At 59.6% G+C, this 25,644-nt stretch overlaps 2 protein-coding genes across 3 annotated transcripts; both read right to left on the reverse strand.

Annotated features, from left to right (window-relative positions):
• Window positions 1-908: 908 nt before the first annotated feature.
• On the reverse strand, window positions 909-13,192 carry XRCC1 (X-ray repair cross complementing 1). Its single transcript, XM_086864907.1, has 14 exons — window positions 12,909-13,192; window positions 12,731-12,823; window positions 11,849-11,947; window positions 11,096-11,254; window positions 10,958-11,026; window positions 10,078-10,177; window positions 9,912-9,985; window positions 8,343-8,551; window positions 5,670-5,786; window positions 4,526-4,702; window positions 4,043-4,128; window positions 3,254-3,344; window positions 1,652-1,727; window positions 909-1,125 (listed from the first exon to the last, which is right to left on the reverse strand). The coding sequence occupies exons 1-14, from the start codon at window positions 12,966-12,968 to the stop codon at window positions 1,012-1,014; spliced, it is 1,524 nt and encodes a 507-aa protein (XP_086721033.1). The 5' UTR covers window positions 12,969-13,192; the 3' UTR covers window positions 909-1,011.
• Window positions 13,193-13,284: 92 nt separating this feature from the next.
• On the reverse strand, window positions 13,285-25,426 carry SMG9 (SMG9 nonsense mediated mRNA decay factor). 2 transcript variants are annotated; one of them, XM_086864909.1, is made up of 13 exons: window positions 25,130-25,426; window positions 24,321-24,392; window positions 23,982-24,222; window positions 23,329-23,426; window positions 23,111-23,223; window positions 22,027-22,138; window positions 20,953-21,048; window positions 20,790-20,875; window positions 20,141-20,244; window positions 17,667-17,774; window positions 16,177-16,305; window positions 14,875-15,016; window positions 13,285-13,421 (listed from the first exon to the last, which is right to left on the reverse strand). In XM_086864909.1, the coding sequence occupies exons 1-13, from the start codon at window positions 25,217-25,219 to the stop codon at window positions 13,343-13,345; spliced, it is 1,470 nt and encodes a 489-aa protein (XP_086721035.1). In that variant the 5' UTR covers window positions 25,220-25,426; the 3' UTR covers window positions 13,285-13,342. The 2 variants fall into 2 exon arrangements, with proteins under 2 accessions (XP_086721035.1, XP_086721034.1); XM_086864908.1 differs by having other exon boundaries at window positions 23,982-24,225.
• Between the last annotated feature and the right edge of the window lie 218 nt (window positions 25,427-25,644).

The following is a 25,644-nucleotide window of genomic DNA, read 5'->3' on the forward strand; positions in this document are numbered from 1 at the left end:
TTATATTTATATTTATATTTATATTTATATTTATATCTGTATTTCTATTTAATCTATATTTCCATTTAATTTATATTTCTATTTTTATTTCTTTTTATTTATTTTTTTTTTTTTACTTTTATTTGTATTATTTTTATTTAATCACCCAAACCATTCGTTAATCAACCAAGACCCTCATTAATTACCGCAAGCTCTGATTAATCACCCAAAAATCCTCGTCAATCACCCAAAACCCTCGTTAATTATGAAAAATCCTCATTAATCACCATTAATCACTCTGAAACTCTCATTAATCACTCAAACCCCTCGTTAATCACCCCAAACCCCTCATTAATTGCCAAAAAGCTTCGTTAGTCACCCAGAAATCCCCATTAATTACCAAAAACCCCTCATTAATCACCCAACTCCGTCATTAATCACCCAAAACCCCTCGTTAATCATCCAAAACCCTCATTAATTACCAAAAATCCTCATTAATTCCCCATAACCTCTCATTAATCACCCCAAACCCTCATTAATTCCCCATAAACTCTCATTAATTACCAAAAAATCCTCATTAATCACCCAAAACCCCTCGCTAATCACCCCAAACTCCTCATTAATCATCTAAAACCCTCATTACTTACCAAAAATCCTCATTAATCACCCCAAACCCCTCATTAATCACCCCAAACCCCTCATTAATTACCAAAAACCCTTCATTAATCACCCCAAACCCCTCATTAATCACCCCAAACCCTCTTTAATTACCAAAATCTTTCATTAATTACCAAAAATCCTCATTAATTCCCCATAACCCCTCATTAATCACCCCAAACCCTCTTTAATTACCAAAATCTTTCATTAATCACCCAAAAATCCTCATTAATTCCCCATAACCCCTCATTAATCGCCCCCAAACCCCTTCATTAATTATGCAAAAACCGCTTTATTTCCCCTCGGGGTAACAGGGGGGTGTGGGTGTAACAGATTACGTCGCTAATGACGTCAGCGATGACGTCAGCGATGACGTCACGCGCGCCGCGCCACGGCGTAGGGCTGGGCCGGCAGGGGGCGCTGTCGCTCCCCGCAGAGCAGCAGCCAATGGGGACGCACGAAGGTCAGCGAGGGGCGGAGCTCCAGCGCCTGCGGGGGCGGGGCTTCGTTAATGAGGGGGAGGGATTTAATGAGGGGGAAGGGGTTTAATGAGGGGGAGGGGCTTAATGAGGGGGAGGGGTTTAATGAGGGGGAGGGGCATAATGAGGGGGAGGGGTTTAATGAGGGGGAGGGGCATAATGAGGGGGAGGGGCTTAATGAGGGGGAGGGGCATAATGAGAGGGAGGGGCTTAATGAGGGGGAGGGGTTTTGTTAATGAAGGGGGAGGGGCTGGGTTAATGAGGGGGAGGGGCTTGAGGGGGGAGGGGTTTGGTTAATGAGGGGCAGGGCTTTGTTAATTAGGGTGGGGGTTAATGAGGGGGAGGGGTTTAATTAATGAAGGGGAGGGGCTTAATTAATGAGAGGGAGGGGTTGGGTTAATGAAGGGGTGGAGCTTCATTAATGAGGGGGATGGGCTGAGTTAACGAGGGGGGGAAGGGTCCCACCAGGCCACACCCCCTAATTCCCAGCCCCGCCCCCTCCTTTTACAGGCCCCGCCCCCTTTCCCAGGCCACACCTCCTCGAAGGCGGGGTCCCAGTCCTGTGACGTCACCACGTGCGTCACCGACTCGTCCATGTAGGGCCGCAGCGTGCTGGGGGCCAGTACGGACCAGTTTAAACCAGTACGGACCAGTTTAAACCAGTACGGACCAGTTTAAACCAGTTTAAACCAGTTTGGACCAGTACGGACCAGTTTGAACCAGTACGGACCAGTTTAAACCAGTACGGACCAGTTTAAACCAGTACAGACCAGTTTAAACCAGTATGGACCAGTTTGAACCAGTTTGGACCAGTTTGGATCAGTTTGGACCAGTACGGACCAGTTTGGACCAGTTTAAACCAGTACGGACCAGTTTGAACCAGTTTAAACCAGTTTGAACTGGATCACCCAGTATAACCCAAATTAACCCCACTGGAATTACCAGTACAGCCCAGTTTGAGCTCCCAGCCCCTCCCAGTCCCTCCCAGTCCCTCCCAGTCCATCCCAGTTCCCTCCCAGTTCCCTCCCAGTCCCTCCCAGTCCATCCCAGTTCCCTCCCAGTCCCTCCCAGTCCCTCCCAGTCCATCCCAGTCCCTCCCAGTCCATCCCAGTCCCTCCCAGTCCATCCCAATCCCCTCCCAGTCCATCCCAGTCCATCCCAGTCCATCCCAGTCCCTCCCAGTTTGGTCCCAGTCCCTCCCAGTCACTCCCAGTCCCCTCCCAGTCCATCCCAGTCCATCCCAGTCCCTCCCAGTTTGGTCCCAGTCCCTCCCAGTCCATCCCAGTCCCCTCCCAGTCCATCCCAGTCCCTCCCAGTCCCTCCCAGTCCATCCCAGTGTCATCCCAGTCCATCCCAGTCCCTCCCAGTTCCCTCCCAGTCCATCCCAGTCTTTCCCAGTCCATCCCAGTCCATCCCAGTCCATCCCAGTGTCATCCCAGTCCATCCCAGTCCCTCCCAGTTCCCTCCCAGTTCCCTCCCAGTCCATCCCAGTCTTTCCCAGTCCCTCCCAGTCCCTCCCAGTCCATCCCAGTCCATCCCAGTGTCATCCCAGTCTTTCCCAGTCCCTCCCAGTCCCTCCCAGTCCATCCCAGTCCCTCCCAGTCCCTCCCAGTTCCCTCCCAGTCCATCCCAGTCCCTCCCAGTCCCTCCCAGTCCCTCCCAGTCCATCCCAGTCCATCCCAGTCCCTCCCAGTCCATCCCAGTCCCTCCCAGTTCCCTCCCAGTCCCTCCCAGTTTGGTCCCAGTCCATCCCAGTCCCTCCCAGTCCATCCCAGTCCCTCCCAGTTCCCTCCCAGTCCCTCCCAGTCCCTCCCAGTTCCCTCCCAGTCCCTCCCAGTCCATCCCAGTCCCTCCCAGTTCCCTCCCAGTCCATCCCAGTCCATCCCAGTTCCCTCCCAGTCCATCCCAGTCCCTCCCAGTTCCCTCCCAGTCCATCCCAGTCCCTCCCAGTTCCCTCCCAGTCCCTCCCAGTCCCTCCCAGTCCCTCCCAGTCCATCCCAGTCCCTCCCAGTCCATCCCAGTCCCTCCCAGTCCCTCCCAGTCCCTCCCAGTCCCTCCCAGTTTGGTCCCAGTCCATCCCAGTCCCTCCCAGTCCATCCCAGTCCATCCCAGTCCATCCCAGTCCCTCCCAGTCTCACCCCCCGAACGCCACCGCGTATCTCCGCAGCCGCCGCTCCTCCCCCGCCGGGAATTCCCCGTGGAAGAAGAAAATTTTATCCCGGAAAAAATCTGGGGGGGAGGGGAGGAAAGGGTTAAAAAAAAAAAATAAAATAAAAATAAAAAAATCTGGGGGTGGGGGAGGGGCGAGAAAAAAAAAATAAAAAAAAATTTTGGGGTGGGGGGAGGGGCGAGAAAATAAATAAATAAATAAATAAATTGGGGCGGGGAGGAAGGGAAAGGGTTAAAAATAAAATAAAGTGCAATAAAATAAAATAAAATAAAGTAAAGTAAAATAAAGTAAAATAAAATAAAATAAAGAAAAATAAAGCAAAATAAATTGAAATTAAATGAAATGAAATGAAATAAAATAAAATAAAATAAAGTAAAGTAAAATAAAATAAAATAAGATAAAATAAAATAAAGTAAAATAAAGCAAAATAAAATGAAATGAAATAAAATAAAGCAAAATAAAATAAAATAAAGTAAAATAAATTAAAATAATAAAATAAAATAAATTAAAATAAATTAAAGTAAATTAAAATAAATTAAAATAAAATAAAATAAATAAAATAAAATAAAATAAAATAAAATAAAATAAAAAAAAATAAAATAAAATAAAATAAAATAAAATAAAATAAAATAAAATAAAAATTTGGGGGGGGAGGGGCGAGAAAAAAAAATTAAAAAAAGAAAATGCAGGGGGTGGGGGAGGGGCGAGAAACCCCTCCCTCCCCCTCGTTTGTCGGGGATGGGGGAGGGGCGGGCACCTGGCAGGGGGGGGATGGGCTCCCCCTCCCCCTCCCCCTCCTCGTCCTCGCTGTTCTCCTCGGTGGAGCCGCCGTAGGGGTCGGACCTGCCCGGGGGGAGGGGCTTGGGTGAGGCCACGCCCACCCCTCGGTTGTAGCCACGCCCACTCCTCGATTGTGGCCACACCCCTTTCATTGAGGCCACGCTCACCTCTCCAATGTGGCCACGCCCACCGCATTGAATGAGGCCACACCCACCCCTTGAATGAGGCCACACCCACCTCTCCATTGAGACCACACCCACCCCTTGAATGAGGCCTCACCCACCTCTCCATTGAGACCACACCCACCCCTTGAATGAGGCCACACCCACCTCTCCATTGAGACCACACCCACCCCTTGAATGAGGTTACACCCACCTGTCCATTGAGGCCACGCCCTCCCCTTCTTGTGGCCACACCCACCCCTTTAATGAGGCCACGCCCCCCGTGCTCCCCCACTCACTCCTCTGATTGGCCGCTGTTGTCGCCCGACGCGGGGGGCGTGGCCGGTGCGGTGGGTGTGGCTTTGGCAGGAGGCCCCGCCCCCTTTTTTACCTTGGGGGAGGGGCGAGGAGGGGGCGGGGCGTTCTCAGGCTCCTCCCCCTCGCTGCTGGAGGAGGCGGAGCCATCCAGGAGGTACCTGAGGGGGGGGAGGGGCACAGGTGAGGCCACGCCCACTTCAGAGGGTGTGGCAGATTGGAATGTGGGTGTGGCCGAGGGGGCGTGGCCATCCGTGGGGGGGGGTGGGGGGGATCCCCCAGGTGTGGGCGTGTCCCACACAGGTGAGTTCCTGGGTGGGCGTGTCCTGCCCAGGTGTGCCCAGGTACTTCCAGGTGTGTCCAGGTGTGCCCAGGGGTGTCCACAGGTGTGTCCAGGTGTGTCCCCAGGTGTGTCCCCAGGTACCCCCCAGGTGCTCCCAGATGTGTCCAGGTGTGCCCAGGGGTGTCCACAGGTGTGCCCAGGTGTGTTCACAGTGTTCCAGGTGTGCTCAGGTGTGTCCCCAGGTACCCCCCAGGTGTGTTCTGGGTTCTCCAAAAGTTCCCCAGGTGTCACCAGGTGAGCCCAGGTGTGTCCCCAGGTGTGTTGTGGGTGCTCCAGGTGTCCCCAGGTGTGTCCCCAGGTGAGCCCAGGTGAGGTTTTGGTGTCCCCAGGTGTATCTCAGGTGTGTTCTGGGTGCCCCCAGGTGTGTTTTTGGTGCCCCCAGGTGTCCCCAGGTGTATCTCAGGTATCCCCAGGTGTCCCCAGGTGTATCTCAGGTGTGCCCAGGTGAGCTCAGGTGTGTCCCCAGGTGTATCTCAGGTGTCCCCAGGAGTGTTTTTGGTGTCCCCAGGTGAGCTCAGGTGTGTCCCCAGGTGAGTTTTGGTGTCCCCAGGTGTCCCCAGGTGAGTTTTGGTGTCCCCAGGTGTATCTCAGGTGTCCCCAGGTAAGTTTTGGTGTCCCCAGGTGTATCTCAGGTGTCCCCAGGTGAGCTCAGGTGTGTCCCCAGGTGAGTTTTGGTGTCCCCAGGTGTATCTCAGGTGTCCCCAGGTGTCCCCAGGTGAGTTTTGGTGTCCCCAGGTGAGTTTTGGTGTCCCCAGGTGTCCCCAGGTGTCCCCAGGTGAGCTCACCTGTCGCACTCCACTCTCCTCCCCCTCCTCTGACATTCCCAAATCCACTCCGGCCCCACCACGACCCCCCCGGCGCTCCGGGCCCGCGCCGCCTTCGGGGTCCTGGCGAACGCACACCTGGGCAGGTGAGACCCAAATCACAGGTGAGACCCCAAAATCACAGGTGAGACCCCAAAACCCCCCAGGTGAGACCCCAAATCACAGGTGAGACCCCAAATCACAGGTGGGACCCCAGAACCCCCCAGGTGAGACCCCAAAATCCCCCAGGTGAGACCCCAAAATCACAGGTGAGACCCCAAAACCCCCAGGTGAGACCCCAAAATCCCCAGGTGAGACCCCAAAATCACAGGTGAGACCCCAAAACCCCCCAGGTGAGACCCCAAAACCCCCCAGGTGAGACCCCAAAATCACAGGTGAGACCCCAAAACCCCCCAGGTGAGACCCCAAAACCCCCAGGTGAGACCCAAATCACAGGTGAGACCCCAAAACCCCCCAGGTGAGACCCCAAAACCCCCCAGGTGAGACCCCAAATCACAGGTGAGACCCCAAAACCCCCAGGTGAGACCCCAAATCACAGGTGAGACCCCAAATCACAGGTGGGACCCCAGAACCCCCCAGGTGAGACCCCAAATCACAGGTGAGACCCCAAAACCCCCCAGGTGAGACCCCAAATCACAGGTGAGACCCCAGAACCCCCCAGGTGAGACCCCAAATCACAGGTGAGACCCCAAAACCCCCCAGGTGAGACCCCAAATCACAGGTGAGACCCCAAAACCCCCCAGGTGAGACCCCAGAACCCCCCAGGTGAGACCCCAAATCACAGGTGAGACCCCAAAATCCCCCAGGTGAGACCCCAAAACCCCCCAGGTGAGACCCCAAAACCCCCCAGGTGAGACCCAAATCACAGGTGAGACCCCAAATCACAGGTGAGACCCCAAAACCCCCCAGGTGAGACCCCAGAACCCCCCAGGTGAGACCCCAAATCACAGGTGGGACCCCAAAACCCCCCAGGTGAGACCCCAAATCACAGGTGAGACCCCAAAACCCCCCAGGTGAGACCCCAAAACCCCCCAGGTGAGACCCCAAATCACAGGTGAGACCCCAAATCACAGGTGAGACCCCAAAACCCCCAGGTGAGACCCCAGAACCCCCCAGGTGAGACCCCAGAACCCCCCAGGTGAGACCCCAAAATCACAGGTGAGACCCCAAAACCCCCAGGTGAGACCCCAAAATCCCCAGGTGAGACCCAAAATCACAGGTGAGACCCCAAAACCCCCCAGGTGAGACCCCAAAATCCCCAGGTGAGACCCCAAAATCCCCCAGGTGAGACCCCAAAATCACAGGTGAGACCCCAGAACCCCCCAGGTGAGACCCCAAAATCCCCAGGTGAGACCCCAAAATCACAGGTGAGACCCCAAATCACAGGTGAGACCCCAAAACCCCCCAGGTGAGACCCCAAAATCCCCAGGTGAGACCCAAATCACAGGTGAGACCCCAAAACCCCCCAGGTGAGACCCCAAAATCACAGGTGAGACCCCAAAACCCCCAGGTGAGACCCCAAATCACAGGTGAGACCCCAAAACCCCCCAGGTGAGACCCAAATCACAGGTGAGACCCCAAAACCCCCCAGGTGAGACCCCAAAATCACAGGTGAGACCGCAAAACCCCCAGGTGAGACCCCAAAATCACAGGTGAGACCCCAAAACCCCCAGGTGAGACCCCAAAACCCCCCAGGTGAGACCCCAAAATCACAGGTGAGACCCAAAACCCCCCAGGTGAGACCCCAAATCACAGGTGAGACCCCAAAACCCCCCAGGTGAGACCCCAAAACCCCCCAGGTGAGACCCCAAAACCCCCTTGGGAATGGTGGGGGAGAGGTCCAGGTGTGCCCAGGTGTAATTTGGGGAGGGGTCACCTACACCAGGTGATTCCCAGGTGTGTCCCAGGTGTGCCCAGGTGTGCCCAGGTGATCTGGGGAGGGGTCCAGGTGAGGTTGAGGGGTCCCAGGTGTGTTTTGGGGAGGGGTCACCTACACCAGGTGGGGTTCAGGTATGTCCCAGGTGTGTCCCAGGTGTAATTTGGGGAGGGGTCACCTACACCAGGTGATTCCCAGGGGTCCCAGGTGTGTCCGAGGTGTGCCCAGGTGTGCCCAGGTGTGTTTTGGGGAGGGGTCACCTACACCAGGTGTGTCCCAGGGGTTCAGGTGAATGGGGGAGGGGTCCCAGGTGTGCCCAGGTGTGTTTTGGGGAGGGGTCACCTACACCAGGTGTGTCCCAGGGGTCCCAGGTGTGCCCAGGTGTGCCCAGGTGTAATTTGGGGAGGGGTCACCTACACCAGGTGTGTCCCAGGTGTGCCCAGGTGTGCCCAGGTGTATTTTGGGGAGGGGTCACCTACACCAGGTGTGTCCCAGCTGTGTCCCAGGGGTTCAGGTGAATGGGGGAGGGGTCCCAGGTGTGTCCCAGGTGTGTCCCAGGGGTTCAGGTGAATGGGGGAGGGGTCCCAGGTGTGCCCAGGTGTGTTTTGGGGAGGGGTCACCTACACCAGGTGTGTCCCAGGTGTGCCCAGGTGTAATTTGGGGAGGGGTCACCTACACCAGGTGATTCCCAGGGATCCCAGGTGTGTCCCAGGTGTGCCCAGGTGTGCCCAGGTGTGTTTTGGGGAGGGGTCACCTACACCAGGTGCGTGCAGTCCTCGCTCCAGTCCGGCCGGTAGCGCGCCCCCAGCCCCGTGGCCGCCGAGCGCAGCTGAGCCCGCAGAGGGTTCTGGAAACCGCTCAGGGCCAGCACCACCCCCCCCAAAACCGGACCCCCCCCCGAATTGGGGAGGGGTCCCGAGCTGGGGGGGGAGGGCTTGGGGGGAGGGGGGCGGCGTTTGGGGGGGGGCTGGAGGGGGGGGGGGAAAGAGAAAAGGGGGGGGTTAGTGTGGGGGGAGGGGGGTCCCAAAATTGGGGTTGGGGGTCCCAGAATCGGGGTTTGGGGGGGTCCCAGGTGAGATTTGGGGGTCCCAGAATTGGGTTGGGGGTCCCAGAATCGGGGTTTGGGGGGGTCCCAGGTGAGATTTGGGGGTCCCCAGGTGAGGTTTGGGTGGTCCCAGGTGAGGTTTGAGGGGATCCCAGGTGAGGTTTGGGGGTCACAGGTGAGATTTGGGGGGTCCCAGGTGAGGTTTGGGGGGTCACAGGTGAGACTTGGGAGGTCCCAGGTGAGGTTTGGGGTCCCCAGGTGAGGTTTTGGGGTCCCCAGGTGAGGTTTGGGGGTCCCAGGTGAGATTTGGGGGGTCCCAGGTGAGATTTGAGGGTCCCAGGTGAAATTTGGGGCGTCCCAGGTGAGGTTTGGGGGGTCCCAGGTGAGATTTGGGGGGGTCCCAGGTGAGGTTTGGGGGTCCCAGGTGAGATTTTGGGGGGTCCCAGGTGAGGTTTGGGGTCCCCAGGTGAGATTTGGGGGTCCCCAGGTGAGATTTGGGGTCCCCAGGTGAGGTTTGGGGGTCCCAGGTGAGATTTGGGGGTCCCAGGTGAGGTTTGGGGGTCCCAGGTGAGGTCTGGGGGGTCCCAGGTGAGGTTTGGGGGATCCCAGGTGAGGTCTGGGGGGTCCCAGGTGAGATTTGGGGGTCCCAGGTGAGATTTGGGGGTCCCAGGTGAGGTTTGGGGGTCCCAGGTGAGATTTGGAGTCCCCAGGTGAGGTTTGGGGTCCCAGGTGAGGTTTGGGGGGTCCCAGGTGAGATTTTGGGGATCCCAGGTGAGGTTTGGGGGTCCCAGGTGAGATTTGGGGGTCCCAGGTGAGATTTGGGTGGTCCCAGGTGAGATTTGGGTGGTCCCAGGTGAGATTTGGGGGTCCCAGGTGAGGTTTGGGGGTCCCAGGTGAGATTTGGGGTCCCCAGGTGGGGTTTGGGGGATCCCAGGTGAGGTTTGGGGTCCCAGGTGAGATTTTGGGGGTCCCAGGTGAGATTTTGGGGGTCCCAGGTGAGGTTTGGGGGGTCCCAGGTGAGATTTGGGGGTCCCAGGTGATGTGTGGGGGGTCCCCAGGTGAGATTTTGGGGGGTCCCCAGGTGAGATTTGGGGGGTCCCAGGTGAGGTTTGGGGATCCCAGGTGAGATTTCGGGGGTCACAGGTGAGGTTTGGGGGGTCCCCAGGTGAGGTTTGGGGGGGTCCCCAGGTGAGATTTGGGGGGTCCCAGGTGAGATTTGAGGGTCCCAGGTGAGGTTTGGGGGGTCCCCAGGTGAGTTTTAGCCCCGCCCCCCGGGGGTTACCTGTGTGACGTCACCTGCGCCGAGCGCGGCCGCGGCGTAGCTGGGCCCGGGGGAGGGGTCCTGGGGGGGAGGGGCTGAGGGTGGGGGAGGGGAGATTTTTAAAGGGGGAGGGGCTAAAGGGGTGGGGGAGGGGCTGAGGGGGTGGGGGAAGGGGGGGGGGTCTTACCTGGGGTGGGGGAGGGGCGCTGGTAGAAGAGGGCGCCGGGGGGGCGGCGGGGGGGGCTCCCCTCCCCCTCCTCGCGCAGCGTGAACGGACCCAGGCGGCGCTGGGGGGAGGGGCGGGGTCAGCCGGGGGTCAGAGGTCACTCAGGGGTCACTCAGGGTCACTCAGGGGTCATTGGGGTCACTCAGGGTCTCTCAGGGGTCACTCAGGGGTCACTCAGGGGTCAGAGGTCACTCAGGGGTCACTCAGGGGTCACTCAGGGGTCACTCAGAGGTCAGTCAGGGGTCAGGGGTCACTCAGGGGTCAGTCAGGAGTCACTCAGGGTCACTCAGGGTCACTCAGAGGTCAGTCAGGGTCACTCAGAGGTCACTCAGGGTCACTCAGGGTCATTGTGGTCACTCAAGGGTCTGTCAGGGGTCACTGGGGTCACTCAGGGGTCACTCAGAGGTCACTGGGGTCACTCAGAGGTCACTCAGGGGTCACTCAGAGGTCACTCAGGGGTCACTCAGGGGTCACTCAGGGGTCAGTCAGGGGTCACTCAGGGGTCACTCAGGGGTCGCTCAGGGGTCACTCAGGGGTCACTCAGAGGTCACTCAGGGATCACTCAGAGGTCACTCAGCGGTCACTCAGAGGTCACTCAGGGTCATTGAGGTCACTCAGGGTCTCTCAGGGGTCACTCAGGGGTCACTCAAGATCACTGGGGTCACTCAGAGGTCACTCAGGGTCATTGGGGTCACTCAGGGGTCACTCAGGATCATTGGGGTTACTCAGGGTCACTCAGAGGTCACTCAGGGGTCACTCAGGGTCATTGCAGTCACTCAGGAGTCACTCAGGGTCACTCAGGGGTCACTCAGGGGTCACTCAGGGGTCAGAGGTCACTCACCGCCCCCCCCGGCTGCGTCCCCTCCCCCTCGGCGAACACTCGGATGAATGACAGCCCGAAGGGACGGCTCTGTGGGGGAGGGGCAGAATGAATCCAAGCCCCGCCCCCCGCAAGCCCCGCCCCCTCAGGTGAGCTCACCTGGCTGTAGGGCTGGCTCAGCACCACCTTGAGCCGGTCCCAGCCGCTCCGGGCCGGGCCTTTGAGCAGAACCTCGGGCCCGAAGAGACGGACGCGGCGAGGCTCCGCCCCCGCGCGGCTCTCGGCAGGTGACATCAGCGCCGCGCTGGGCAGCAGCACCTGCACAGGTGAGACCCCCAGGTGACCCCCAGATAACCCCCAGGTGAGACACAGGTGACATCAGCGCCGCGCTGGGCAGCAGCACCTGCACAGGTGAGACCCCCAGGTAACCCCCAGGTGAGGGACAGGTGAGACACAGGTGACATCAGCGCCGCGCTGGGCAGCAGCACCTGCACAGGTGAGACACAGGTGAGACCCCCAGGTAACCCCCAGGTGAGATCCCAGGTGAGACCCCAGGAGAAGCTCAGGTAACCCCCAGGTAACCCCCAGGTGAGACTCCAAAAACCCCCAGGTAAGCTCCAGGTGAGCTCCAGATGAGACCCCAGGTAAGGCTCAGGTGAGGCTCAGGTGAGACCCCAGATGAGGGACAGGTGAGACCCCAGGTGAGGCTCAGGTGAGGCTCAGGTGAGACCCCAGGTACCCCCCAGGTCCCCCCAGGTGAGGCCCCAGGTGAGGGACAGGTGAGACCCCAGGTGAGGCCCCAGGTGAGGCTCAGGTGAGACCCCAGGTGAGGCCCCAGGTGAGGCCCCAGGTGAGGCCCCAGGTGAGACCCCAGGTACCCCCCAGGTGCCCCCAGGTGAGGGCGGGGCTCACCTGGAAGTCGCCCCCCGCGGAGGATCCCACCAGAACCTCCACGAAGGCGGCGCCGTCGTTGCCGATGTGAAGGGAGTGGATGGGGCGGGACTCGGCCAGCTGTGGAGACCCCTCCCCAAATTCACCTGAGACCCCTCCCCAAATTCACCTGAGACCCCCCTCCCCAAATTCACCTGAGACCCCTCAGCTGTGGAGACCCCTCCCCAAATTACCTGAGACCCCTCCCCAAATTCACCTGAGACCCCTCAGGTGTGGAGACCCCTCCCCAAATTACCTGGGACCCCTCCCCAAATTCACCTGAGACCCCTCCCCAAATTACCTGGGACCCCTCCCCAAATTCACCTGAGACCCCCCAGGTGTGGAGACCCCTCCCCAAATTACCTGGGACCCCTCCCCAAATTCACCTGAGACCCCTCAGCTGTGGAGACCCCTCCCCAAATTACCTGAGACCCCTCCCCAAATTCACCTGGGACCCCTCCCCAAATTACCTGAGACCCCTCCCCAAATTACCTGAGACCCCTCAGGTGTGGAGACCCCTCCCCAAATTACCTGGGACCCCTCCCCAAATTCACCTGAGACCCCCCAGGTGTGGAGACCCCTCCCCAAATTACCTGAGACCCCTCCCCAAATTCATCTGGGGGAGCCAAGACCCCTCCCCAAATCCCCCCTGGGACCCTCCCCAAGGATCTGGAAGGTTCCAAAACCCCCCTGGGCCACGCCCAATTCCCCCTCCCCCCACCCCGAGCCCCCTCAGGGACCCCCCAAACCCCTCCAGGGGTCCCCCCAGTTCCCTCCCAGTCCATCCCAGTTCCCCCAAACCCCCTCCCAGTGCCCCCCAGTGCCCCCCAGTCCCTCCCAGTCCCCTCCTCATCCTCTCCCAACCTCCAGCACCACGCTCAGCTGCTTCTCCCCCGCCGCCGCCCCCCGCCAGCGCCCGCCATCATCGGGCCGCAGCAGATTCTCGGCCGGGTAACGCTGCGGAGCCACAGGAGAGCTTCAGCCCGGATCCCCCCGCAGCTCCCCCGTCCTCCGGTGCCCCGGAGCCCTTCCCGGGACCCACCGGGTCGGCGCTGCTCACGGACACCACCCGGGTTAACGGGATCTCCGGCATCGCCGCCATGCACCGGAAACCGCCCTCAGAGCGGCCGAGGGAGGCGCTCTGCCAATCCCGCCCGCAACTCGATGGTTCTGCAAGGGGATTTCTCCCGGTGCGCGGGGGAGTCGCTCTAGCCCGCCGGTCCTCCAGGCTCTGTGGTAAATCGGTCTTCCAAGGGGTTTTCCCGCCCTTTTCGCAGGGCGGGAAGCCGTGAGGGGAAGGGGGCGGGGCGGGATGAGGGCGGGCGCTAAACAAATCTCTGAGGGGATAATTAAACCTAATTATGCCTTGGGGGATGGTTAATTAACCCTCGTCGTTAATTAAGACCAAAACGAGCGGGTTTGAGGGGTTTCCACAGGGGTTTATTGGTCCGGCGAAGCGCTCCCAGTGCTCCCAGTTCAGCCCAGTAAGCGGCCGTACTCGGCCAAGGCTGAGGATTTCTTCACCCCGTCCCAAATCCGGGCAGCGTAGTGGAACCTGCGACCAGTATGGACCAGTATGGACCAGTATGGACCAGTATGGACCGGTACAGGTAAGATACGCCCTCCCAGTTAACCCCAGTTCCCTCCCAGTCCCTCCCAGTTCCCTCCCAGTCCCTCCCAGTTCCTTCCCAGTTCCTCCCAGTGCTCCCAAACCCCGTCCCAGTTCCTCCCAGTTCATCCCAGTGCCCTCCCAGTCACTCCCAGTCCATCCCAGTCTATCCCAGTGCCCCCCAAACCAACTCCCAGTCCCTCCCAGTCCATCCCAGTCACTCCCAGTGCCCTCCCAGTGCCCTCCCAGTCACTCCCAGTATATCCCAGTATGTCCCAGTCACTCCCAGTCCCCTCCCAGTCACTCCCAGTCCCCTCCCAGTCTCTCCCAGTCCATCCCAGTCTATCCCAGTGCCCCCCAAACCCCCTCCCAGTCCATCCCAGTCCATCCCAGTCCATCCCAGTATATCCCAGTATGTCCCAGTGCCCCCCAAACCCCCTCCCAGTCCATCCCAGTATATCCCAGTATGTCCCAGTCACTCCCAGTGCCCCCCCAGTCACTCCCAGTGCCCCCCCAGTCCATCCCAGTCCATCCCAGTGCCCCCCCAGTGGCTCCCAGTGCCCCCCCAGTGGCTCCCAGTCCCTCCCAGTCCATCCCAGTCCCTCCCAGTGGCTCCCAGTCTCACCAGTTGCGCTCGGTCAGCAGGCTGTGGGATAACTGGGAGCGGGCGGCCGCCAGGACCCTCCCAGTCCATCCCAGTATATCCCAGTATGTCCCAGTCACTCCCAGTGCCCCCCAAACCCCCTCCCAGTCCCTCCCAGTCCATCCCAGTCCCTCCCAGTGGCTCCCAGTCTCACCAGTTGCGCTCGGTCAGCAGGCTGTGGGATAACTGGGAGCGGGCGGCCGCCAGGACCCTCCCAGTCCATCCCAGTATATCCCAGTATGTCCCAGTCACTCCCAGTGCCCCCCAAACCCCTTCCCAGTGTCTCCCAGTCACTCCCAGTGCCCCCCCAGTCCCTCCCAGTCCCTCCCAGTCACTCCCAGTCCCCTCCCAGTCACTCCCAGTCCCTTCCCAGTCCCTTCCCAGTCACTCCCAGTCACTCCCAGTCCATCCCAGTGCCCTCCCAGTGCCCCCCAAACCAACTCCCAGTCCATCCCAGTCCCTCCCAGTCCATCCCAGTCTCTCCCAGTGCCCCCCCAGTGGCTCCCAGTCCATCCCAGTCCATCCCAGTCACTCCCAGTGCCCCCCCAGTCCCTCCCAGTCCATCCCAGTCCCTCCCAGTGGCTCCCAGTCTCACCAGTTGCGCTCGGTCAGCAGGCTGTGGGATAACTGGGAGCGGGCGGCCGCCAGGACCCTCCCAGTCCATCCCAGTATATCCCAGTATGTCCCAGTCACTCCCAGTGCCCCCCCAGTCCCTCCCAGTCCATCCCAGTCCCTCCCAGTCCATCCCAGTCTCACCAGTTGCGCTCGGTCAGCAGGCTGTGGGATAACTGGGAGCGGGCGGCCGCCAGGACCCTCCCCCGCAGCCGGGCCAGGAGCCCCCCCAGCCCCCCCCGGCCCCGGAATGGGGGCAGGGCTGGGAACAGCGCCCCTCCCCCACCTGCGGGACACACAGACACTGGGAGGGACTGGGATGGACTGGGAGGGGCACTGGGGGGCACTGGGAGGGGCACTGGGGGGCACTGGGAGGGACTGGGAGGGACTGGGAGGGGCACTGGGGGGCACTGGGAGGGACTGGGAGGGACTGGGAGGGACTGGGAGGGACTGGGAGACACTGGGAGGGGCACTGGGGGGCACTGGGGGGCACTGGGGGGCACTGGGAGGGGGATTGGGGGGGACTGGGAGGGACTGGGATGGACTGGGAGGGGATTTGGGGGGCACTGGGACATACTGGGAGGGACTGGGATGGACTGGGAGGGACTGGGATGGACTGGGATGAACTGGGATGGACTGGGAAGGGGTTTTGGGTGAACTGGGATGAACTGGGATGGACTGGGATGAACTGGGATGAACTGGGATGAACTGGGATTGAACTGGGATGGAGTGGGATGGACTGGGATGGACTGGGATGGACTGGGATGGACTGGGATGGACTGGGATGAACTGGGATGAACTGGGATGGGGTTTTGGATGAACTGGGATGGACTGGGATGAACTGGGATGGACTGGGATGAACTGGGATGAACTGGGATGAACTGGGATGGACTGGGATGAACTGGGATGAACTGGGATGGACTGGGAAGGGTTTTTGGGTGCACTGGGACATACTGGGATGAACTGGGATGAACTGGGATGAACTGGGATGGACTGGGATGAACTGGGATGGAACTGGGATGGACTGGGATGAACTGGGATGAACTGGGAAGGGGTTTTGGGTGAACTGGGATGAACTGGGATGGACTGGGATGAACTGGGATGAACTGGGATGGAACTGGGATGGACTGGGATGAACTGGGATGAACTGGGATGGAACTGGGATGGACTGGGAAGGGGTTTTGGGTGCACTGGGATGGACTGGGATGGACTGGGATGAACTGGGATGAACTGGGAAGGGGTTTTGGGTGCACTGGGATGGACTGGGATGAACTGGGATGAACTGGGATGAACTGGGAAGGAGCTGAGGGGGCTGTGCTGGGATGTCCAGGGCTCACTGGCCCAAACTGGCCCAAAATGGCCCAAACTGGCCCAAACTGGCCCAAACTGGTCCGAACTGGTCCGAACTGGTCCGAACTGGTCCGAACTGGTCCGAACTGGGCTCACCTGGGCGGGGCAGGGCGTCGTCGGGCTCCTCCTCCAGGGGGGGCAGCAGGAACAGGTTGACCTCGGGCTCGGGGGGGCTGGGGGGCAGCGAGGGGGGGGAGGGGAGCAGCTCCCGCATGGACAGCGAGCCTGGGGGGGGCACGCGGGATTGGGGGAAATTCACACAAAAACGGGGAAATTTAAATAAAAATGGGGGAAATTTAAACAAAAATGGGGGAAATTCACACAAAAACGGGAAAAATTTAAATAAAAATGGGGGAAATTTAAATAAAAATGGGGGAAATTCACACAAAAACGGGGAAATTCACACAAAAACGGGGGAAATTCACACAAAAACGGGGAAAATTGGGAAAAATCCGGAAAAAACACGCGGGATTGGGGGAAATTCACACAAAAACGGGGAAATTTAAATAAAAATGGGGGAAATTCACACAAAAACGGGAAAATTTTAAACAAAAATGGGGGAAATTCACACAAAAATGGGGAAATTCACACAAAAACGGGGGAAATTCACACAAAAATGGGGGAAATTCACACAAAAACGGGGAAAATTTAAACAAAAACGGGGAAATTCACACAAAAACGGGGAAAATTTAAACAAAAATGGGGGAAATTCACACAAAAATGGGGAAATTTAAACAAAAATGAGGGAAATTCACACAAAAACGGGGAAATTTAAACAAAAATGGGGAAATTCACACAAAAACGGGGGAAATTCACACAAAAATGGGGGAAATTCACACAAAAACGGGGAAATTTAAACAAAAATGAGGGAAATTCACACAAAAATGGGAAATTTAAACAAAAATGGGGGAAATTCACACAAAAACGGGGAAAATTTAAACAAAAATGGGGGAAATTCACACAAAAACGGGGAAAATTTAAACAAAAATGGGGGAAATTCACACAAAAACGGGAAAAATTTAACCAAAAATGGCCAAGATTCAGCCAAATCCATCCCAAATCCCCTCTCATGACCCCCAAACCCCCCCGAATTCCCCCCAAAACCCACTCAGACCCCCCCAGGACCCCCCAATTCCCCCCAGACCCCTCTCAGACCCCCCCAGACCCCTCTCAGACCCCCCCAAATCCCCCCAAACCCCTCTCAGACCCCTTCAAACCCCTCTCAGACCCCCCCAAACCCCTCTCAGACCCCCCCAAACCCCCCAAATCCCCCCAAACCCCTCTCAGACCCCCCAAACCCCTCTCAGACCCCCCCAAACCCCCCAAATCCCCCCAAACCCCTCTCAGACCCCCCAAACCCCTCTCAGACCCCCCCCAAACCCCTCTCAGACCCCCCCAAACCCCTCTCAGACCCCCCCCAAACCCCCCAAATCCCCCCAAACCCCTCTCAGATCCCCCCAGATCCCCCCCAAACCCCTCCAGACCCCTCTTAGACCCCCCAAATCCCACCCAGACCCCCCCAAACCCCCCCCAGACCCCCCCAGGCCCCCCCAGGACCCCCCAGGACCCCCGTGTCCCCCCCGTACCGCGGTACTTGAGGCGGGAGTGCGCCATCAGCCGCCCCAGCACTCGCTGCATCTGCCCCAGGCGGCGGGGGGAGAAACACTCGGGGGGGGCGCGGGTCTGCACGAACACTGGGGGGCATGGGGGGGTCACGGGGTCACCGGGGGGTCACAGGGGTCACAGGGGGGTCACAGGGGTCAGGGGAGGTCACAGGGGGGTCAGCCCCAGGCGGCGGGGGGAGAAACACTCGGGGGGGGCGCGGGTCTGCACGAACACTGCGGGGGGTCACGGGGTCACCGGGGGGTCACGGGGTCACCGAGGGGTCACGGGGTCACCGGGGGGTCACCGGGGGGTCAGCCCCAGGCGGCGGGGGGAGAAACACTCGGGGGGGGCGCGGGTCTGCACGAACACTGGGGGGCATGGGGGGGTTCACCGGGGGGTCACGGGGGTCACCGGGGGGTCACAGGGGTCACAGGGGTCACCGGGGGGTCACAGGGGTCACAGGGGGGTCAGCCCCAGGCGGCGGGGGGAGAAACACTCGGGGGGGGCGCGGGTCTGCACGAACACTGCGGGGGGTCACGGGGTCACCGGGGGGTCACGGGGTCACCGGAGGGTCACGGGGTCACCGGGGGGTCACAGGGGTCAGGGGAGGTCACAGGGGGGTCACAGGGGTCACCGGGGGGTCAGCCCCAGGCAGCGGGGGGAGAAACACTCGGGGGGGGCGCGGGTCTGCACGAACACTGCGGGGGGTCACGGGGTCACCGGGGGGTCACGGGGGTCACCGGGGGGTCACGGGGGTCACAGGGGTCACCGGGGGGTCACAGGGGTCACAGGGGGGTCAGCCCCAGGCGGCGGGGGGAGAAACACTCGGGGGGGGCGCGGGTCTGCACGAACACTGGGGGGCATGGGGGTCACCGGGGGGTCACGGGGTCACCGGGGGGTCACTGGGGTCACCGGGGGGTCACAGGGTCACTGGGGGGTCACGGGGTCACCGGGGGGTCACGGGGGTCACAGGGGTCACCGGGGGGTCACAGGGGTCACAGGGGTCACCGGGGGGTCACAGGGGTCAGGGGAGGTCACAGGGGGGTCAGCCCCAGGCGGCGGGGGGAGAAACACTCGGGGGGGGGCGCGGGTCTGCACGAACACTGGGGGGCATGGGGGTCACCGGGGGGTCACGGGGTCACCGGGGGGTCACTGGGGTCACCGGGGGGTCACAGGGTCACCGGGGGGTCACAGGGGTCACCGGGGGGTCACAGGGGTCACAGGGGGGGTCACAGGGGTCAGGGGGAGTGGGATCTATGGGTCAGTATCTATGGGACCGGATCTGTAGGTCAGGATCCATAGGTCAGGATCCATAGGTCAGGATCTATGGGTCAGGATCCATAGGGGTCAGGATCCATAGGGGTCAGGATCCATAGGGGTCAGGATCCATAGCTTAGGATCCATAGGGGTCAGGATCCATAGGGGTCAGGATTTATAGGTCAGATTCTATGGGTCAGGATCTATAGGTCAGGATCCATAGGGGTCAGGATCCATAGGGGTCAGGATCTATAGGTCAGGATCCATAGGGGTCAGGATCCATAGGGGTCAGGATCTATAGCTTAGGATCCATAGGGGTCAGGATCTATGGGTCAGTATCCATAGCTTAGGATCCATAGGGGTCAGGATCCATAGGTCAGGATCTATAGGTCAGGATCTATAGGGCAGGATCTATAGGGCAGGATCTATAGGGGTCAGGATCTATAGGGGTCAGGATCCATAGGGGTCAGGATCTATGGGTCAGGATCTATGGGTCAGGATCCATAGGTCCCGATCCATAGGTCCCGATCCATAGGGGTCAGGATCCATAGGGGTCAGGATCCATAGGTCAGGATCTATAGGTCAGGATCTATGGGTCAGGATCTATAGGTCCCGATCCATAGGTCCCGATCCATAGGTCAGGATCCATAGGTCAGGATCTATAGGGCAGGATCTATGGGTCCCGATCCATAGGGGTCAGGATCCATAGGGGTCAGGATCCATAGGGGTCAGGATCCATAGGTCAGGATCCATAGGGGTCAGGATCCATAGGTCAGGATCCATAGGGGTTAGGATCTATAGGGCAGGATCTATAGGTCAGGATCTATAGGGCAGGATCCATAAGGGTCAGGATCCATAGGTCAGGATCTATAGGTCAGGATCTATGGGTCAGGATCTATAGGGCAGGATCCATAAGGGTCAGGATCCATAGGTCAGGATCCATAGGTCAGGATCTATAGGGGTCAGGATCTATAGGGGTCAGGATCCATAGGTCAGGATCTATAGGTCAGGATCTATAGGTCAGGATCTATGGGTCAGGATCTATGGGTCAGGATCTATAGGGCAGGATCTATAGGGCAGGATCCATAAGGGTCAGGATCCATAGGGGTCAGGATCCATAGGTCAGGATCTATGGGTCAGGATCCATAGGGCAGGATCTATAGGGCAGGATCTATAGGGCAGATTCTATGGGTCTCACCCAGGTGTGGGTAATACTCCGAGGGCTCCTCGGCCCCGCCTCCGCTGCAGTCGTGGCTCGGGGACGGCGTCGGCGGCTTCACCATCTCGGCCGTCTGCAGGAACCTGGGGTCACCCGGGGGTCAGAGGTCAGCGTGAGGTCAGCTGGGGTCACCCGGGGTCAGCTGGGGTCAGCCAGGGGTCAGCTGGGGTCAGCTGGGGACACTCAGGGGTCACTGGGGTCACTCAGAGGTCACTCAGGGGTCACTGGGGTCACTCAGGGGTCACTCAGAGTCACTCAGGGGTCACTCAGGGGTCACTCAGGGTCACTCAGGGGTCACTCAGGGTCACTCAGGGGTCACTGGGGTCACTCAGGGTCACTCAGGGTCACTCAGGGGTCACTCAGAGTCACTCAGGGGTCACTCAGGGGTCACTCACGGTCACTCAGGGTCACTCAGGGTCACTCAGGGGTCACTCAGGGGTCACTCAGGGTCACTCAGGAGTCACTGGGGTCACTCAGGGTCACTCAGGGGTCACTGGGATCACTCAGGGGTCACTGGGGTCACTCAGAGGTCACTCAGGGGTCACTTAGAGGTCACTCAGGGTCACTCAGGGGTCACTCGCAGTCACTCAGGGTCACTCAGGGGTCACCCCGGGGTCAAAGGTCACACCTGTAGAGCCCCAGGTCCGTGAACCAATCCTGCACCAGCAGCACCACGTGACACACCGTGAACAGGAAGGCCGCGATCTGCAACGACTGGCCCCGCCCACAACCCCCCAATTAGCATAATTAACATCTCATTTGCATCCCCCCGCCGGGCCCCGCCCCCTCACCTGCGTCTCCACGTAGGCGTGGGGCAGCGCGAACTCCGGCGGAAGCTTCCGGTCGTTGTTGATCAGGTGATCCAGGTGGGCGGGGCTTAGGATGGGCTGAGGGGGGGCGTGGTCACGGTGAGAGGCCACGCCCACTTCCCCCCCGGTATGGTAATGAGGGGGGAGGGGAAAAGGGGTTAACTGGGGGTAATTAGGGTGGATGGGGCGGCGTTGGGGTAATTAGGGTGATTAGGATTAATTATGGTAATTGGGGTTAATTATGGTAATTAGGGGTAATTATGGTAATCGGGATTAATTGCGGTAATTAGGGTTAATTAGGGGTAATTATGGTAATTGGGGTTAATTACAGTAATTAGGGTTAATTATGGTAATTGAGATAATTAGGGTAATTAGGGGTAATTACGGTAATTGGGGTTAATTGCGGTGATTAGGGTTAATTATGGTAATTGGGGTAATTAGGGTAATTGAGATAATTATGGTGAGGTGGCTCATTAGGATAATTTAGGTTAATTAAGGTTAATTAAGGTTAATTACGGTAATTAAAATAATTATGGTTAGGTGGGTCATTACGGTAATTAGGGTTAATTATGGTAATTGGGGTAATTAGGGCAATTGAGATAATTACGGTGAGGTGGATCATTAGCATAATTAGGGTTAATTATGGTCATTGGGGTAATTACCACTCACTAATTAGCGCTAATTAAAAGCAAACAAAAGCTCAAGTCAGAACAGCAGGGAGGGGCGCTAATTAATGCCAATTAAGGCTAATTAAGGGCAAACAAAAGCTCAAGGTGGGGAGGAAGAGACACTAATTAATGCTAATTAACGCTGATTAAGGGAAAACAAAAGCTCAAGGCGGGGGCAGCAGGGAGGGACTCTAATTAATGCTAATTAATGCTAATTAATGCTAATTAAAGGCAAACAAAAGCTCAAGGGCGGGTGGAGGGGAGGGAGAGATGCTAATTAATGCTAATTAATGCTAATTAAAGGCGAATGAAAGCTCAGGGCGGGGTCAGCGGGGAGGGAGGAACCACAATTAATGCTAATTAACGCTAATTAGCGGTAATTAACGACCTGGGTGTCCAGGAAGAGCACGCGCTCCTGGGTAACGAAGAGGTCGATGCCGCCGGTCTGGGCCCCGCCCCTTTCCCGCAGCTCCGGCGGCTGCGGCCGGAACACGAAGGACCTGGCACCAGTACGGACCAGTTTAAACCAGTACGGACCAGTTTGGACCAGTTTGGACCAGTATAAACCAGTATAGACCAGTATGGACCAGTTTAAACCGGTATGGATGGAGCCCCATCCCAGTGTTCCCAAAAACCCCATCCCAGTATGGACCAGTATGGCCCAAAACCCTTCCCAGTCCCTCCCAGTCCCCTCCCAGTTCCCTCCCAGTTCCCTCCCAGTCCAATCCCAGTCCATCCCAGTCCATCCCAGTCCCTCCCAGTCCCTCCCAGTCCATCCCAGTCCCATCCCAGTTCCCTCCCAGTCCCTCCCAGTTCCCTCCCAGTCCCTCCCAGTCCCTCCCAGTTCCCTCCCAGTCCCTCCCAGTTCCCTCCCAGTCCATCCCAGTTCCCTCCCAGTCCATCCCAGTCCATCCCAGTCCCCTCCCAGTCCCTCCCAGTTCCCTCCCAGTTCCCTCCCAGTCCATCCCAGTTCATCCCAGTCCCTCCCAGTCCCTCCCAGTCCCTCCCAGTCCCCTCCCAGTCCCTCCCAGTCCCTCCCAGTTCCCTCCCAGTCCATCCCAGTCCCTCCCAGTCCCTCCCAGTCCCTCCCAGTTCCCTCCCAGTCCCTCCCAGTTCCCTCCCAGTTCCCTCCCAGTCCCTCCCAGTCCCTCCCAGTCCCCTCCCAGTCCATCCCAGTCCATCCCAGTCCCTCCCAGTCCCTCCCAGTTCCCTCCCAGTCCATCCCAGTCCCTCCCAGTCCCTCCCAGTTCCCTCCCAGTCCATCCCAGTCCCTCCCAGTCCATCCCAGTCCCTTCCAGTTCCCTCCCAGTCCATCACAGTCCCCTCCCAGTTCCCTCCCAGTCCCTCCCAGTCCCAGTCCCTCCCAGTCCCTCCCAGTCCATCCCAGTCCCTCCCAGTTCCCTCCCAGTCCCTCCCAGTCCCTCCCAGTCCCCTCCCAGTTCCCTCCCAGTCCCTCCCAGTCCCCCCAGTACCTGGGATCCTCCTCGGGCTGGTTCCCGGCCAGCAGCGACAGCACCGTGGATTTCCCGGTGCCCTGCAGCCCCAGCGCCCCCACCACCAGCACGTCCGTCTGCTCCAGCAGGAACTGGGAGCACTGGGAGTCACTGGGAGCCCCTCCCCCACCCCCCGCAGCCCCGCCCCCACCCCTCCCGGGAGCCCCGCCCCCACCCACCCCGGCAGCCCCGCCCACCTCCAGGGCGCTGTCGCACCAGTTCATCTGCTCGTCCACCAGTTTGATGCTGGTCTTCATCTTCTCCGGCGCCGCCAGACGCGCCTGGGCCTGGGCGGCTGCGGAAAGGGGGCGGGGCCGAGCGTGGGACACGCCCACTTTTAATGGCGACACGCCCACAGCGCAAAAAAAAACCCCAAACCCCTCCCCCCTCAGCCACGCCCCCCCCAAAACCCCACCCGTTTTATTGGCCCAATCCCCTGTGGGTTTAGGTTTTGGCCACGCCCACAATGGTCATGCCCAGCCATGGCCACGCCCCCCAAATCACGCCCTTTTCGTTACCCAATTCCTGGAGGGTTTAGCCTTTAGCCACGCCCACAATGACCACACCCAGCCATGGCCACGCCCCCCAAAACCGCCCATTTTAGTCACTCGATGCCCTGTGGGTTTACCCTTTAGCCACGCCCACAAGCAATGACCACGCCCACAACGACCACACCCTCACTGGCCATGCCCACACCTCAAACCCCGCCCATTTTCTCCACCCAACCCCCTCCAGCATCATCCTCTAGCCCCGCCCACAAGGACTGACCACGCCCACAATGGCCACGCCTCCATCCCACTGACCACGCCCCCTCCCACATTGACCCCGCCCCCAAGCCCCGCCCACTCACGGTCGAGCGCAGCGGGCGGGGCCAGCCCCCGGCTGTGCAGTTGATAGACAGGCTGGGTGGGGCGTGGCCCCTCCCTCTCCATAGGCGGGGCCTGCGCTGGCCCCTCCCCCGAACTACCCGAGGCCACGCCCCCTCCCCGAGGCTCCTCCCCCCGCGCTTTCATCAGCACGATGGGCGGGGCTGGAGCGGGAGGGGGCGGGGCTTGCACCGGCCCCGCCTTCGGAGCCGTTGCGGGCGGCTGCTGCTGGGAGGAAGCAGAAATGACGTCACGGGGGTGTGGCCATGCAAAGCAGGGTGGGCCACGCCCCTTTACGGGTTGGCCACGCCCCCCAGACTCACCCGCTCAGCCGGGGGCTTGGCCAGGATGATCGGGGTCTTCTGCAGGGTCCCCGCTGGCTCCTCCCCCACCTCCTGGGGGCGGGGCTGGGTCAGCGAGGCCACGCCCACCACGCCCAGAGACGGCCACGCCCACCCAGGGATAGCCCCACCCCCTCTCTGCCCGTTTGGTGTTGTTTATAGTGGTTTAGGCCACGCCCACCCTGCTCTGGACACGCCCACAGCCGCGTCAATCATCTCAAAGCCACGCCCCCGCTGTAAGCCACACCCTCTGCAGCAGCTGTCAATCATTGCCATGCCCCGCCCCATACAGGCGCTGTCAATCATTGTCATTACCATGCCCACACAAGCCACGCCCCATTATCTGCTGTCAATCATTCCCAAAACACACCCCGATAGCCGTCAATCATTCACAAGCCACGCCCCATTCAGCTGCTGTCAATCATCGTTAAACCCCACCCATGCAGCTCCTGTCAATCATTCCCAAAACACGCCCTCAGATATCCGTCAATCATTCACAAGCCACGCCCCATTATCCACTGTCAATCATTCCAAAAACACACCCCAGATATGTCAATCATTCACAAGCCACGCCCCATGCACCTCCTGTCAATCATTCCCAAGACACACCCCCCCGCATTCAGCCCCACCCCTTACACCTGTCAATCATTCACCAGCCCCGCTGTCCATCATCTTTAAACCCCTCCCACGCCGCTGCCAATCACCCCCGAGCTCCGCCCTACCCATCAATCAACCCCTTAAGCCCCGCCCTCCGCCTCCCTTTAGCCCCGCCCCTCTCAAGCCCCGCCCACCCGCCGCTCTCCGCCTCCTTCCGCTTCCTTCTCGCGGTTCCAGCAGCGCCGGCGCGCGCCGGGGGCGGGGCTTTGTCCCGAGTCCGACATGGCGGCGGCTCCCGGCGGCTCCGGAGGCCCCGAGCGGCTCCCGGACGCTCCCGGCAGGGTTCGGGAAGGTTCTGGAAGCTCCCGGAAGGTTCCGGAAGGTTCCGGGGGGGGTTTCCCCCGAGCCCCTGACGGAACTTCCGGGTTCTTTTCCCGCCTCCCGGCGCGCGCCCGCGGAGCGTGAGGGGGAGAGGAGGGGGCGTGGCCTCCGCTGCGCCGCGCGCATGCGCGGGGGGAGGCGCTGTGGGGGCGTGGCCCGCGCGCCGCGCGGAAAAGAGGGCGTGGCCTGGATTTAAAGGGCCAGCGACGCTTTTAAAATTCTTTTAATTAAGGGGGGGGGGGGGGGGCGCGTTTTGCGCCACGTGACCCGCGCTGCCGCCACCGCCCCTCCCCCCCCCACCCCCGCCCCTCCCCCCCATCCCAATAAA

The sequence above is a fragment of the Cyanistes caeruleus genome, chromosome 28 (genome assembly GCF_971803275.1).
Source record: "Cyanistes caeruleus chromosome 28, bCyaCae1.hap1.1, whole genome shotgun sequence".
NCBI classification, from domain to species: Eukaryota; Metazoa; Chordata; class Aves; order Passeriformes; family Paridae; genus Cyanistes; species Cyanistes caeruleus.

What these genes read in the sequence shown, in the direction of transcription:
- SMG9 (XM_086864908.1), bottom strand. Translation starts at nt 25,219, where the DNA reads ATGTCGGACTCGGGACAAAGCCCCGCCCCCGGCGCGCGCCGGCGCTGC. An exon ending in CCAAGCCCCCGGCTGAGCGG is followed by an intron (nt 24,226 to 24,320) that starts GTGAGTCTGGGG and finishes GCTTCCTCCCAG; the next exon opens with CAGCAGCCGCCCGCAACGGC. An exon ending in ACGCCTACGTGGAGACGCAG is followed by an intron (nt 20,876 to 20,952) that starts GTGAGGGGGCGG and finishes GGGCGGGGCCAG; the next exon opens with TCGTTGCAGATCGCGGCCTT.
- XRCC1 (XM_086864907.1), bottom strand. Translation starts at nt 12,968, where the DNA reads ATGGCGGCGATGCCGGAGATCCCGTTAACCCGGGTGGTGTCCGTGAGC. An exon ending in TACGCGGTGGCGTTCGGGGG is followed by an intron (nt 1,728 to 3,253) that starts GTGAGACTGGGA and finishes ACTGGCCCCCAG; the next exon opens with CACGCTGCGGCCCTACATGG. An exon ending in GGGACCCCGCCTTCGAGGAG is followed by an intron (nt 1,126 to 1,651) that starts GTGTGGCCTGGG and finishes CCGCCCCCGCAG; the next exon opens with GCGCTGGAGCTCCGCCCCTC.